The following is a 15,070-nucleotide window of genomic DNA, read 5'->3' on the forward strand; positions in this document are numbered from 1 at the left end:
TTTGAGAGTATCAAGCCTTGCTTGTGATCCTACTTAGCAATGGCTGTGGACCTTGAAAGCTCTGTAGTGCTAAATGTGGCCCTTACTGTGAGCAGGGTTAGGCTTAGTGTGTGGGTTGGGCTGTAGCCATGGACCTTCTAGGGTCTCTAGAGTGTAGAGAACACCTGAGGACCTGGAATGTTCAATAACAGACCTTTGGACCCTGGAAGCTGATAATGTTAGTTTATTGTAGGGAGCGATTATGCACGCTAGCTGGAGGATGAATTAGGATGAAACCTTTACATCAAAACTGGATGGCTCTCTGAAAGATTTGATAGGGCTTTCCCATGTCTCACAACTGTGATTTTATGCACGCAGGAAGTAAGTTGAGTACCATTCCTCTACAGCTCTAGTTTAAACGCCACTGTTGGCATTAACTGAGAGAAACCTGGGAGACCGTAAGTGCAGGGCTGTAGGCGACAACTCAGGCTGTTGCGTTGTGTTTTTAAAGTCTCTTCCCCCGTCCCCCCGCAATGTCAGTCTGAGTAAAGGAGGAAGTACACGTTGCCTCAGGACGAGCATAATGTTAACTAACATTTAGTTCAATAATGTTTTAGGTGTAGCCCAGTGATAGGGACAAAACAGTGTTTTACAGAAGTAATTGGGGCGGAGGAGGAAGGGAGGAAGTCACGGGACAGAAGCATTAGGTTGCTGGGCAGCCTGGCAGGGGGCTGGGCCCCACAGGTGTCGGGCAGCCCAGCGAGGGGGCTGGGCTCCTCCTACAGCTCCCCCTGGGCATCAGCACAGATGTGAGCAGCTGCGGGACGTTTCCACACCACAAGCAGCCCCATTAGCTCCCGGGCTGGAGCGGGGGTTCCTGGCACAAGTGGGACATTCACCAGGCTCGGCTCAGCAGTCACGCCGGCTCGGGCATTGCTGGGGCTCCTTTACCCGCAGGTGAAGCCACCCCCAGGACCGGTCTAAAAACCTAACCCAGCCGCTCCCCTGCTGGGCTCCTGCTGGCCGCTCCTCCGGGCTGGGGCAGCGCAGCCAGCGCCTGAGCGAACCAGCTCCCGCCGCAGGGAACCCCCGCCGGCATCCGCCCGCCGCCACCAGCCACTTAGGAGCCCAGCCTATCAGCTTCCATCAGCTGCCGGGCCTGCCAGGCGCATAAAAGCCGCCGCTGCCGCCTGGGCAGAGCAGAGCTCACACGCGCTGTCTGCAGCCGGTTCCCTCTGCTGTGGCGGAAGAAAACTGCAGCCGGGTCCCCATGCAGCCCGCAATGATGATGTTCTCCAGTAAATACTGGGCCAGGAGAGGGCTCTCCCTCGACTCAGCCGTGCCCGGGGAGCACCAAGGACTCGGCAACCTGACAGTAAGTACCGCGGGCTGTCACGCTGCTGCTGCCCAGAGCATTCGTGTGCTTGATAACGATTGACTCTGATTAACATACATTGTGCGCCCAAACTCTGTTTGAAGTATGTACATATTCCCACGCGGTGCTTACCGAGCGTAAACATCTCATCCAGTGATGTTCTACAGATATACAGGGGGAAACCAGCAACATCGCGTCGCTCTTGGGATGTGTTTTGTGCTCAGCTGGTGGGCTGGCATGTGCTCCGTATTTTAGGGCTTTTTAAATGCTTTTGCTTTTTAACTGCAAAAAGTAGTATGAAAGGTTCTGTCCGTTTTTAGTACCTGGTTTCCAAAGCAAGCAACAGAAGTGACTGAGAACTCTTGAAAGGAAAATTGTTGTAGTCTTTGTTTCAATATTTAAGAATAGTAATTAAAAGACACTTGGTGATAGCAGCAAAAACAATAAAGAAAACAAGCATGCAAGGAAAATAACAAGCACAAATATAGAGAGGCAAAGCAGATAATATTGTTCTTAGATTCTTCTAAATAAGTCATTTTTATTCGGTAAGCTAATGCTACAAATCGTTTACAGATCTCGGGGACACCCTGAAAGATACATATTGGTCTTGCGTTTTAATAATAATTAAAAATATCGAATGACATTCAGTTTATTTGTAACTAGGTTTGATCAATTCCTTCTAGTCCTAATCACCACTAGAATTTTTGTATCGTGTCTTCAGATAAAATATGGCAAAAAGCCTATTAAACTCTACAGGCAATATCAGAGCAAATCACCATATTTAGTACTCTTAAAATCAATAGTAAATGAGTTTGGGCCTCATTCAGCTAGTTAGTAAGTGTGTGCCTAAAGTTAACCGTGTAAATGGTCCCAGCAGAGTCACTTGGACTAACTTGCACTCTCAGATTTAGACATGTGCTTAAGTGTTTGGTTTAATCAGAGTCAATAAGAGGAAAATACCTAAGTCATTGTATTAGACCCTGATCTTGCAACTGATGCTCCATGGACAGCACAGTCTATCGTTACAGTGCCAGTTGTACCTTTGGGACCAATTATTTTGAGAATGTTTACAAATCAGATACATTTACACTGAATTGGTTAGTCCAGCATTTTAATACAGTGTGCATATTTGGCTTTGAAATATTAGAGTTTTGATTCCTCAACTGGCAGAGATACAATAGCATATAGAAAAATATGTAGCTAAAAATGTCTCCTCAGGTAAAAATACTATCGAAAGATGCAAACTAATCTTTGTAATACGATCTGGAGACCCAGCAGATCCCATGGTATTTTTAAAGCGTTGTCACACCAACCACTTCATGATTGTCAGGGAAAAAGGCCCCTAGTCTCTTATTACTCCTAACAACTACTAGCATTAACAGGAGGCCTAATGGAAGTTTCCTAACAACTCAGGGGACTGTCTATACGGAAATGAAACACAGTACGCTTGCATTTTTAAGAGGTTATAGGAGTTTGTGTATCAAATAAGGCAATTACCTAATTGTTTATGAAATATAGAACCATAAAAGGTATAACAAATGATTTAATGAAATATGCTAATTTGCGGTTTGTAGCTATATAAGCTGGAGCAGAAGCATGCTCAGGAGGCCAGCCCATCCCTTGCATGGAGAACGCTGACCTCCACTTGTGCACAGGTGTATATTCAATAAAGGTGCCTCAGGCTGTCTGATCAAAGTACAGAGGTGGTCTTCTTTTCCCCAACAATTTGGTGCCGTGACTCGGATCTCACAGGTGGGCTACCTGGACCGGAGGACCGCGGACGACCCTCCCAACCCCGGGCCCACTAAGAGGTAAGAGACCTTTTGAAATCTCTATGGGGTTTGGTGGAGGTGAGGTCCGTAGGCTCTGGTCTGGGTAAGTCACAAGCTGAGATCGAACACGTTTGTGTAATCAGACAAGCCAGACGCCCTTCTAAGAATCCCGAAATCTCTGGAGTGCAAAGGTGTCCCGCTGCCCGAACCCGATCCCGATCCCGTCCCGATAGCCGGCTCCCTGGGAAACGACCCTTCCGGTTTGGAATGGGTGTAAAAACCCAGGATTAGTGGTTAAAGTTTGGTGGCGCCTGTGTGAATGTATAAGGCCGGGCGGCCGGAGAGTGTGACAGCTGTGGGAAGACGCCCCGAACCTCCTGCGAAGCGAAAGCTCGTGACCGGGAGTGTTTCGAAAGCAAGCCCCACAGCTGAGGTTGCAGAACTGTGCTGTACCTGTGATGCTTCCCCTGTCGATGAGCCTTGGTGAGTGGCTCTGAAACTGGGGAGTGTGTTCTGTGTGGCTACTTGTGTTTGTAAAATAGCGGTGAAGGAAAAGTTGGATGATGGGGGCAGAGCAAATCAAAGGGATTCCTGCCCCACCAAAAGGTACCCCCGCCGCTTACATGTATGTGCACCGCGGTCCGTCGACGTGTAAATATATGCAAAAATGGAACCAATATACCAAAAATGATCCGAAGCTACAATTTCCTTTAGAGGGTAGTTTTGACCCTATTAAAATCGGACACCTTCGAGGTGCCCTTCTTGCCCATGCCGTACACCAGGGACAATTTGACACATACCTGGAATGGCATGATGAAACAGAGAAAAGACGCCAGGAATCGAAGGTTAGAAGCCTAAAAGATACCCAGGAAAAACTAAAAACTCAGTTAAAGGACACACAGGAAAAGTTAAAAAGCGCCAATGACATGTTAAATCCCGTCTCAGCTATAGTCCCTTTGTGCCCCTCGACATCCTGCCCCTTTCCAGTGGGAAAAAGCCAGCCCCATCGCCCCCCGGAAGATCTAATTGATTTGTTTCTAGAATGCAGGCAATGGCCTCGCCCGGCCCCCCTTCTTATCGTTCGCTATCTGGCAGTTTGGATTCGGGAAGCAGTTCACAGGAAGCTCCTACAGCCTCCACTGCCCCGACTGATTCTTCCCACTGCCAAACCCCTCCGGGAACCTCATATGTTTCCTCTGGAGCCAACAGCAGTCCCCGAACGTCCCTGAGTTGACCCCTGAACAACAATTACAGGAGGTGCAGGCCTTTAGAGAGGACTGCGAGGCTGTCTTAGCGAAACTCCCTGGGGATCCTAGTGAAAAACCCGATCCGTCAATAGACGACCTCCTGCGTCGTTTATCAAATAGGTTCGCAGGAATAAAAGAGCTCTTAAAAATCCCAGAAATGAAGACGACCTAAGTGCCATATACCAAAATACCCGGTCAAAGACAGCGAAACACGCACCAGACCTGCCAAAACTTATGCCCCTACGTAAGTTGCCCGGCCGCTGCGGGCACTGGGGATGATGAAGGTTAGTCACTGTGCATGCCCCTTGGTCACCAAGCGATTTATACCAGCTCATAGAGAAATTTCCTAAGATACGAGAAGACCCTGTCAAATTCCAAGAACAATTGCGCATGTTGGTCCGATGTTATAATCCCTCATGGGCTGACATGAACCAGCTCTTAACTGCCATAATACCCGAGAAACCCTTACTCGCTTATGCGAACGAGCACAATGGCCACCTCTTGGTGACCATTTGGATCGCATTTCGATGCATTAGTAGCTAGGAGAGACGCCTTAATTAATGAGATCCTTAATGTTTGTCCAAAGAAAAACAGATTGGACAAAAATAAACTCTTGTAAGCAGAATAAGGGTGAAAACCAGCCGATTATATGGAACGTATTAAGCAAGTGTTTGAAAGGTATTCGGGATTGAAAATGCAGAAAGAACGGCAAGACAGGCATTAGTGTCTGCCTTTGTGCAAGGGCTCTTGCCTAGAGTGGGAGAGCAGTTAAAGATAAATGTAGTAGATTGGGAAGGAAAAAATGTTGAGGAAATTATAGCCGCAGCACAACACTTCTACCGGCAATTAGAAAGAAAAAGAGATGAAACAGAATCGAAACTGATGGCCCTGCAGATTAGAACTATGCAGGATGAGAGTAAAAAGAGACCTAGGCGTGCTCCAGTGCTAGCAGGGAAACAAAGTAACCGAACCCGTCATCTCCGTTGAGCCCAACTGCCTGCTTCACTTGCGGACAGGAAGGCCACTGGAGAACAAACTGTCCACAAGCAGGGAAAATCTATTGTAAATACTGTAAGCAGGTGGGACACCTGCTTAAGGATTGCCCCACTCGCCCGCCCAGGCAGTTTCCCGGACCAAGGAGGACTGACTGGACAAGTCCCTAGTCGCCTCCACCCCCGCCTCTGTTTGATTGCTAGGGATGCCAGGAGATTGATAACGTCGTCGTTGCCCCCCTTCTCCCAGTGGATCAAACTGGCCCAACTGTCTCGTGTCTAATCAATGGTACCGTCACCCCTTGCTTGATTGATACCGGAGCCTCTAGATCTACCCTGAGAGCACAAGAATTTCCTTCTGTTCCCCTCTCGTCTGAGATAGTAACAGCCATTGGGGTGGGGAATACTCCTATCCCCCACCCGGTCTCATCTCCCTTATCTGTCTCTATCGGGCCTCTCACGGCGACCATGCTTTCTACTTAGCCCTTAGTTCTCCCATAAATCTTCTCGGTAAAGACCTGCTATGCAAATTGAATTGTACTATTTTCTGTTCCCCGGACGGGGTTTTTTGGAGGTACCTGATCCCGTCCATAATGAGGTACTAGCCCTGTTACACCCTGTATCTGCCCCAGAGGGGGGAGACTGGCCCCAGCCCTTCCTTGTTGCAACAGGAACTGCTGGCACAGGTCCCCCCGTACTGTGGGCAGAACATGCCAATCAAGTGGGGCGTATTAGCTCTGCTCGACCAGTCAAAATTCGTCTAAACCCTGAAAAACCGTTACCTCGAATTCGACAGTATCCCATTTCTCCTCAAGCAGAGGAAGGAATTCGCCCTGTGATTACATCATTACTCGAACAAGGTGTTTAATACCGACAGTTAGTGAATGCAACTCCCCGATTTTGCCTGTACGAAAACCGGGAAGAAACACCTGGCGGTTTGTCCAGGATTTAAGAGCCATAAATGCTGCTGTTTGTCCCTCATTCCCGGTGGTACCAAATCCCGCCACCATCCTCTCTTGTATACCTCCGACAGCGCGCTACTTCTCTGTAATTGATTTATGTTCTGCCTTTTTCTCTATCCCGATTCATCCAGATAGTCAGTTCCTTTTTGCCTTTACTTATCAGGGAGCTCAATATACCTGGACTAGACTGCCACAGGGTTATACTGAGTCTCCCACGATATTCTCTCAGTTCTTGAAAAAGGATCTAGATGACATTCAGTTTCCTATGGGATCCGTTTTAGTTCAATATGTTGATGATTTATTGTTAGCCTCTGAGTCTGTAGAAGCCTCTAAAACTGACACACTGGTCTTGCTCCAAGCGTTGGCCCAAAGGGGTCACAAAGTTTCTAAAGCAAAATTGCAGCTCTGCCTTCCTATGGTCCACTACCTTGGCCATGATATTTCTGCTGGAAAACGCAGCTTATCTCCTTCCCGAATCCTAGCTATCCAAAAGATTCCTAAGCCAGTCACTAAGAAACAGATGCGAGGTTCCGTTCCTAGGATACATAACTGTCGAACAATGGATCCTGGCTATGCACCCTTGTCCGACCACTACTAAGTTAACTCTAAATAACGTTACCGACCCTATTCCCTGTCACCCAAGACAGAGAAGCCTTTACACAAGTAAAATGCTCTGACAAAGCTCTGCTTTAGGACTCCCGGATATGAAGAAACCATTCACTCATATTGTCACGCAAAAGGAAGGTACTGCTTTGGGAGTCTTAACTTCAACCCGCGACAGGTGAGAAAAGCAGACCCGTTGCATTTTCAGTTATTCTCTGGATTCGGGTAAACAGGCAGCTCTCCCACCTGCTCAGATCAGTGCAGCGCTGCACGCTAGTTAGAAGCGATTCACTTTTCGCTCATACTAGGAAATCTTTAAACTGTTGCAGTGCCACATGCTGTCACTGCTCCTTTTCTTACTGAAAGGAAACACAAACATTCTCTCGAAATTCGTCGACTCACTAATTGAAATGCTTCTGTTAAATGCGCGAATTCATTACCTTAACTAGGTGTCTGTGCTTAACCCAGCTTCCACTTCTGCCATGCACAGGATGGAGAACCCAGTTGATTGCATATGCCATAACTGAGGAATGTCTCCACAAGGCCGATCTGGCTTGGACGTTCGTTGCCAAAATCCTGAGCTGCTGTTATTTGGATGGTTCTTGTTTTGAGAAATACAAGCGGCCAATTAGTGGCCGGATATAGCATATGCAGCCAAACGTGTTGTGGAAGCTTATTCCCTTGCCCACGGCCGATCTTGCTCAAGTGCTGGAACTCTTCCCCTTATCGAGCCTGTTTGCTAGCAGCTGCGTTTCTGTTACTATTTATACTGACTCTCGATATGCCTTCGGGTTGTACATGATTACGGGCAGTTGTGAAATATAGGTTTCCTTACTTCTACAGGACCCCTATAAGCCACGCCATACGTTAACGCTCTTCGTGCGCCTTACAGTTACCCGCTACCATTGCCATTAGTGAAATGTTTCTGCCCATTTGAAACCCTGCCACGATGTTACTGAGGAAATGCCCTGGCGGAAATGCTGCCGCAGGCAAGGCGCCCGTTTCCTTCTGGGTTCTCGGCCCCTGAGGACACTTCTTCACATCCCAGCCTCCTTCCCCAGCGATTCCACAGAAGTTAGCAGACAACAGATCAAGCACCACCAGAGGAGAAGGAACCTGGACACAATCTGGGTTGCTCAGTACACTCCAGCAGATGCCCTTGTGGCAACGCTCCAGAACCGGCTGCCGTGTAGCAACCCATGGCTTACTTCCCTACGTTAAGCTCGAACGGACACCCTGACAGTGGGCTTGCCATGTAGGCAAGGAGGGGATGAATTGTTCTGTGGCCAAGCACTGGTTATGCTCCTAAGGTTTTCAAGTGTGGCCCAACACTAAATTGCGTTCTTAGTTCCATTCTGTCTGCCTATAATCAGGGCCCACTGTTCAAACTAACCAAGCGGTCCAAACCCGCCTCCTTGGGGAACCTTTTGTTAACATCCAGATTGACTATTCATACAATCTTACACACATAGCTGTGCGCTTATCATGATGTAATGTAGTTGGTCGTTGTGTGTGCATGTATTCCACATGGATAGAAGGCATACCCATGCGCAAAAGCTGATGCCATTCACTTAGCAAAAAAAACTATTAAAGGATTTTATTTCCTCGATTTGGAATTCCTGCCTCAATAAATTAGGACAGAGGCACTCATTTTACTGGCCAAGGTGTTCACGACATATCTGCAAGGCTCTCTCCATAATTCGAGGCAAACACCTACACTGGTCGCCTTCTGATTCACCCCCTAGAAGTGCTGGGGCAGTAGAACGAAAAAATGGAGATCTGAAAATAACTGGGCCAAATTATGCGCAGAAACAGGCCTTAAATGGCCAGACTGCACTTCCTTTAACGTTCTAATGCAAGATGAGGAAGGTACCCCAAGTAGGACTCATCGGACTATCCCCATAGAAAATTCTCATGGCAAGACCCATGAGCAAGTAACCATGTCCCACCAGTACCACACTTAAAGTTCTAGAATTACAGCAGCTAAGATTATATACTGTGTTGGAATATTGCAAAAACTTTAATTCGCTATGTCAAAGTTATTCATTCGCAGGTCCAGAGTGCATTGCCCAGACCCCGGGAATACAAGCGTGTCAATCTCCTCAAACCGGTGATTGGGTCTGCTGTAAAGTGTTCCACGCAAAACCTCATTGGATCCTAGGTGAGACAAGGCCATACCAGGTTCTACTGACCACGCATACAGCGGTCAAAATTGCAAAGGACTTCCTATTGGATACACGCCCCACTGCAAAAAGGGGACCCCCGACCACTCGACCCAACTTGCGAGCCTTTTGTCCCCTCCGTGGAACACTCAGAAATAACAGACATTCCTTACCAAGAACCCGATATAACCTCAGGAGAAGACAGGAAAGGACAGGAAAAAAACTACACAAGGCCCTAGGCTGATCCTAGACAAAAGATCAAGGAAACAGCCTTAGTGCGGAAATGGTTAATGCCTTCCATATGGTTTATTCTGTCCTTATGTTCCTATGTTTGTGTTGAACTGTTATGATTCCTTTTTATTTTCTATGACCATCGCGAAGCGACGAGAAAACTTCTTCCCTCTACTGAAGAGCCCCAACACCTACCATAGTGGAAAAGGGGGATTTGGATTTTCCATGCGAAAAAAAAGAAGCACCCAAGTGTTCTCCAGAACTGAAAAACCCAAGCGACTCACGGTTGGAGATGTTAAAAATTGCCAATGTATAAAGGCGGTCAATAGTATGGCTGGCAGGGAGGAAAATGTGGGGAAGAATCATGGTTTTGTAGGGTAAATGGATTCTAGGTTTACCCCAGTACAGGACTGTCAAGATCGGCCAGGTTCCGTGCCGACCGTGTGTACTATCCCTGAGCTATTAGATAACTTAGCAGCCTCCCATGTTCCCCCCACAACCCCTCCCCTTCCAAGTCATATCAACTCCTCACCACAGAGCACCTCCCACGAAGACCACCACCACGTTCAGAAATACCCACACACACCGCCTCCACTAATATTGCAATGCGCCAGACCTTCTCTTCTAGCGATTTATACTCCTATTGTATGCCTCTAGATGTTTCTTGTGGTCCAGGTGATATGTACGAACGGGTAATAGAATGAATATCCTTTGGGACAGTATATATCACCTTTGAAACATAACTGCAGATCCAACGAGCAACCTAGAAAACCCTCTATTTGTGTCTAAATGGGGACCAAATATAGACTATATCTACTACTTCCAGGGCATTTGTTATACTCACGGTGAGCAAGGACCAGAGTGCTTTCTGCGTCACACAAATTAATCCGAAACTGCTGTAAAATTAACAGAGATATTGGTCCTGTTACAGTAAATTTTGCATGTGAAGAAAGATTCCCTCTCGTTGAGAACATCACATGCACTCTTATACAGTATACAACCATCCCACTCCACTATATTTCACTAACACACAAGGTATCCAGTTGAGGAAACAAACATTGTGTATGAACCAGGAGGATACACCCGACATGTCAGCGATTCAAATGGACCATATTAAATGCCACCCTTGGACAATTCGATTCTCTCTTCCTTTGGCCCATTTTCAGATTGGCAGCGACTTATTCTAACTGCTCAAAAGGCGCTGCCCTTCGGTTAATGCAACAACTAACGTGGACTAAGTCCCTTAAGAAAAAAGGACATTGCAGATACTTTAGTATTAGGAGCAAAACACAGCTGCTTCAGCTTGCGACTATTTTAAAATCACAGCAGCAATGAGGGGAGACTGGGGTGTTCTAGAACAGGCTGCCAGGATTTATGTTGGGGCACAGTTGACCAATGTAAAAGCGGAGTGGGAGAATTACATATAATCTCTACTCTAACTGCTATCACCGAGGATCTGTTAAACAAATGATCCCTACAGAACGCACAGCGGCAGGAAGGCATTGCAGTGGACCACTCATGTTCCGAGGTATAAGATTTTCTTAATGTCAACCTCGCCTCTATAAAGAGGAATTTAGATCACCAGACTTGGCCCACTGCCCTTACTAACGCTTCAGGTATACCACCCGATTGTGTGGCCTTGGAGACATGCTTGGAAATTCTCTGGCTGGAAATGTTGGCTCTCACAGTGCTCCTTCCAGGCATACTGACCTGTGAAAGGACTGGGCCCCTGCTTATCGCGTCCTCCAGGGTCCATGGTTGGTTGTCTGTGGGACTGGGTACTCCATAGAGATGTTTGGGAAAATTAAACCTCCAAATGGCCCAAACCGTTTCTTAGTCAGTCCCGGCAATAACCCCAGATTTTATGGATAGGATTAGGCAACCTTTGGACCTACTGCCCTTGCAACCCCCACAGCTCCAATGTATTCGACAATTACAACCGGGAAGTGTTACTGTCCATCACCGTGTTGTTGGCAAGGCAAGGGCCCTCCAAAACCTCGCTTCCCAACCTTTTCGAACAACTGATGGTATGTGTTAGTGTAAATGCTTCTGGAGAGCATGATGTGGCTTTTAATATTAAGACGGCCTCCGGAGTGCATACTCTCTACTGGCCAGTCAGAAGGACATATCACTAGTTCCCTCCAATTTCAAGTTCCCTTGATTGGACGTCTTGTTGTTGACCGATTCAATGCATTACTTCTCTTTTACCAAAAGTCCAATCCATTTCCATTACAGAACAGGTCCATTACATTGAGACTATATATCAAGGTAGTCTCAATGCTTCCAAACCGCTCATTTAGTGTCCACTCCTCGTGTACAAACCGACATATGTGTGTCAACTTACAAAGGTTCTAACCCCTCTAGCCGTCCATGGTATATCTGGGTTCTTGCAGGGTCCGGAGCATTCTGAATATTTGGAGCCTATTATGGTGTCTGCCCGTGCTGTAAAAGCTGTTGCCCTACCGCTGTCTGTTCAAACACTCCACCCATGCCACAAGTCTTAGCCCTTCACCCCTTACGAGATGTCACCCCTTCCCCCGACGAACAATACTATGATTCTTTAGCTCCTGATACTGTCTCGTTCTCAAACCTTCAGAACTCACCAACTCCGCACAGTTCCCCTTCACACCTGCCAAATATTCTGAGGAGGTATTTGATTGCCTAATAAATTGTGATAAGGCATCAAAAAGGAGGGAGTTGTGCAGGGAAAAAGGCCCCTAGTCTCTTATTACTCCTAACAAACTACTAGCATTAACAGGAGGCAATGGAAGTTTCTAACAACCCGACTAAATGCAGACAGCCTGCTTCAATCACTATTTGATAAAAATAGATGCATGTACTAACGACATATTAATAAGGATAGAGAAGACGATTTATCAGCATATAAGCCATCTGGCCGGAATTGGGGAACTAGACACAGGTCACAAGGACCCCAAATAGGCCCACATAGCTTGCCAAACAAAACCGCAAGTAGGGGTATCTGAACAGTCAAGGCCGCCTGACTGTCAGAGGGAGCTGTCTTACGGAAATGAAACACAGTAGCTTGCATTTTTAATGAGTGTATAGGAGTTGCTTGTGTATCAAATAAGGCAATTACCTAATTGTTTATGAAATATAGAACCATTAAAAGGTATAACAAATGATTTAATGAAATATGCTAATTTGCGGTTTGTAGCTATATAAGCTGGAGCAGAAGCATGCTCAGGAGGCCAGCCCATCCCTGCATGGGAGAACGCTGACCTCCACTTGTGCACAGTTGTATTATTTCAATAAAGGTGCCTCAGGCTGTCTGATCAAAGTACAGAGGTGGTCTTCTTTTCCCCAACATGATTGTAAACACATGCTATCTATATATTTTTGTATTTACAATGCTAACATACTTCATACATATTAATCTACTTTGACACTTGAATAACTAATAGTAAAACAGAGAGAGAGAGAGAGAGAGTTGTATATTTACAGTTGTAAAATGTATCTCCTGTGGAAAATTTGAGGTCAGACCCTCTTAGTGTAAATCAGCATAGCTTTATTGGATTCACTGGAATTATGCCATTTTACACCAGCTGTGAATTTGACCCATTGTCTTTATAGTAAAGACGAAATATTCCTATTTGTGCTACTATCATATGAATATTTAAGTGTTTACTCATTCTACCTGTTTTATTGGCATTGTTGATATCACTAAATGGAATGAATCTGTTCTATTGCCTATATAAGATGTTTTAGTGTTTCTCTTCACTAGGATTCTGCTTTAACTCTATGATTTCTTGAATACTTGCACTTGCTCCTGACAATAATACGGCATCATCATTAGGAAAAAACATCTACAAGTCATTATTTAATCACATACAGTAGTAACCTGCATTGCTAATAAGATTAATTCTCACAGTATCTCAGCTTCTTCTATGATGTTCATAATGATTAGCTCATCTAGTTTTCACAGGCTGAATGGTGGCTTTCAGCAGATACTTAAGATATTATCCATTTGACACAATTACAGGAACTCAGGGAGCTCAATCTTGGGAAGTGCTGAGTACCATCATTTCCCACTGACATCAATTGGTGCTGAGCACCTTTCAGGATTGGGAAGTTAATTAACCTGCTTCTCTGTACTTTCGTTCTAAAAATGGACACAAAATAGACTGCAAAATTAAAAATTGCATTTTTGTCAAAGCACATGTAGGCTGCATGCTTGACATAAGTTATCTCCCGAATAATAATTGGAAAAAAATGTTTAAGTATAACAAAAAAAGATTAAAAACAAACATGAAATATGTGCTCCTGAATTGGAGCCTTACAAGTTAAGCATGCACTTGTGTGCTTTCCTGAATCAGGGCCTTAAAGAGGCTTGCTAGCTAAAGACAATGGGTTGATCCGTTTCATAGGTGCAAACTCATGCAGACCCTGTCTACACTTGACTTTTAATCATGTTATAAAACTGTTTTAACCATTAAGTGTGGACACAATCTAAACATAGTTCCAGCTGGATTGATTTCAGACGGTCCTATCGCCCAATATGGAGCCAGACATTGTTTAAAACTGTTTGTGCATAAAATAGGGAACTAGGCCCACACATGGCTATTGAACCATTTGGCCCTTTCTACAAGCTCTAGATAAACTGGATTCAAATAAGTGTTGACTGGCCAAAAAAAACTGTGTGCGAGCCTAGTTTCTTGCTAAACTGCATGCAGCACTGGTGCCCCTGCACTTGTTGCTGACACTCAAAGTCATCACTAGAGAAATTAAATTGGCTAAAGCCTCTAGGACAGTGATGGGCAACCTGCAGTCTGTAATCTGCTGGCAGGCTGCCAGACCGTTTGTTTACATTTGCACTGCCGCCCTCAGCTCCCATTGGCCGGGAGCAGCGAACCATGGATGTCTGGGTCCACACAGACAAAAACACCCCAGATGATTTACAAAAACTCTAATTAAAAACTGTAGCTTATTCTAACCATTTATTAGTTTTGTAACCAGTTAAAGTTTATCTGATTCAGCTTGTACTGCTTTAGTGCCAGTGTGGACTCAGAGAAACTGAAACATGTCAGCAGGGCCGGCTCCAGGCCCCAGCGCGCCAAGCGCGTGCTTGGGGCAGCATGCCGCAGGGGGCGCTCTGCCGGTTGCCGGGAGGGCGGCAGGCAGCTCCGGTGGAGCTCCCACAGTCATGCCTGCGGAGGGTCCACTGGTCCCGCGGCTCCGGTGAAGCATCCGCAGGCACGCCTGCGGGAGGTCCACTGAAGCCACGGGATCACGGGATCCCCCGCAGGGAAGCCTGTGGGAGGTCCACTGGAGCCACGGGACCGGCGAGCAGCAAAGCGCCCCCCCGTGGCGTGCCGCCGTGCTTGGGGCGGCGAAATGGCTAGAGTCAGCCCTGCATGTCAGTTGTCATCTCTCTACCTTCCCGCCATTTATGGTGGCTGTGTGACATATTCCAGAATGTCTAGCTTCTGGGAACTGACCTGGGAATTGCAGGCTACTTACCCAGAAGATATTGTAACTTAAATGGTTTAGGACACTGCTAGTATGAACTAGCCTGGGGGTAAAACTTAAATCAGTTCAGCTTGGTTAGTCTAGATGCACTGAACTGTCTGTACTGAAACTGTCAATTACAGATTAGTCCTTGTTGTCAGCAATGGAGATTTATTTTAGAAAGGATCTGATCCAATTTTAAAAGGATTTAGCATAAAGTAAGTTTTAAATACTGTGCCTGGTCAACGAGGACTAGGCAGAATCTTATTAAATCTGCTTTT

General features: G+C 46.2%; 1 protein-coding gene across 1 annotated transcript in view; it reads left to right on the forward strand.

Annotated features, from left to right (window-relative positions):
- The first annotated feature begins 1,212 nt into the window (after positions 1–1,212).
- The window catches only part of TPH2 (tryptophan hydroxylase 2), a 100,992-nt gene continuing 87,134 nt past the window's right edge, over positions 1,213–15,070 (forward strand). Inside the window, exon 1 of the mRNA XM_075066496.1 lies at positions 1,213–1,354. Coding sequence (XP_074922597.1) covers positions 1,250–1,354 — 105 coding nt within the window. The 5' untranslated portion in view covers positions 1,213–1,249. The remainder of the gene's footprint in view (positions 1,355–15,070) is intronic.

Source organism: Chelonoidis abingdonii, chromosome 1, assembly GCF_003597395.2.
Source record: "Chelonoidis abingdonii isolate Lonesome George chromosome 1, CheloAbing_2.0, whole genome shotgun sequence".
NCBI classification, from domain to species: domain Eukaryota; kingdom Metazoa; phylum Chordata; order Testudines; family Testudinidae; genus Chelonoidis; species Chelonoidis abingdonii.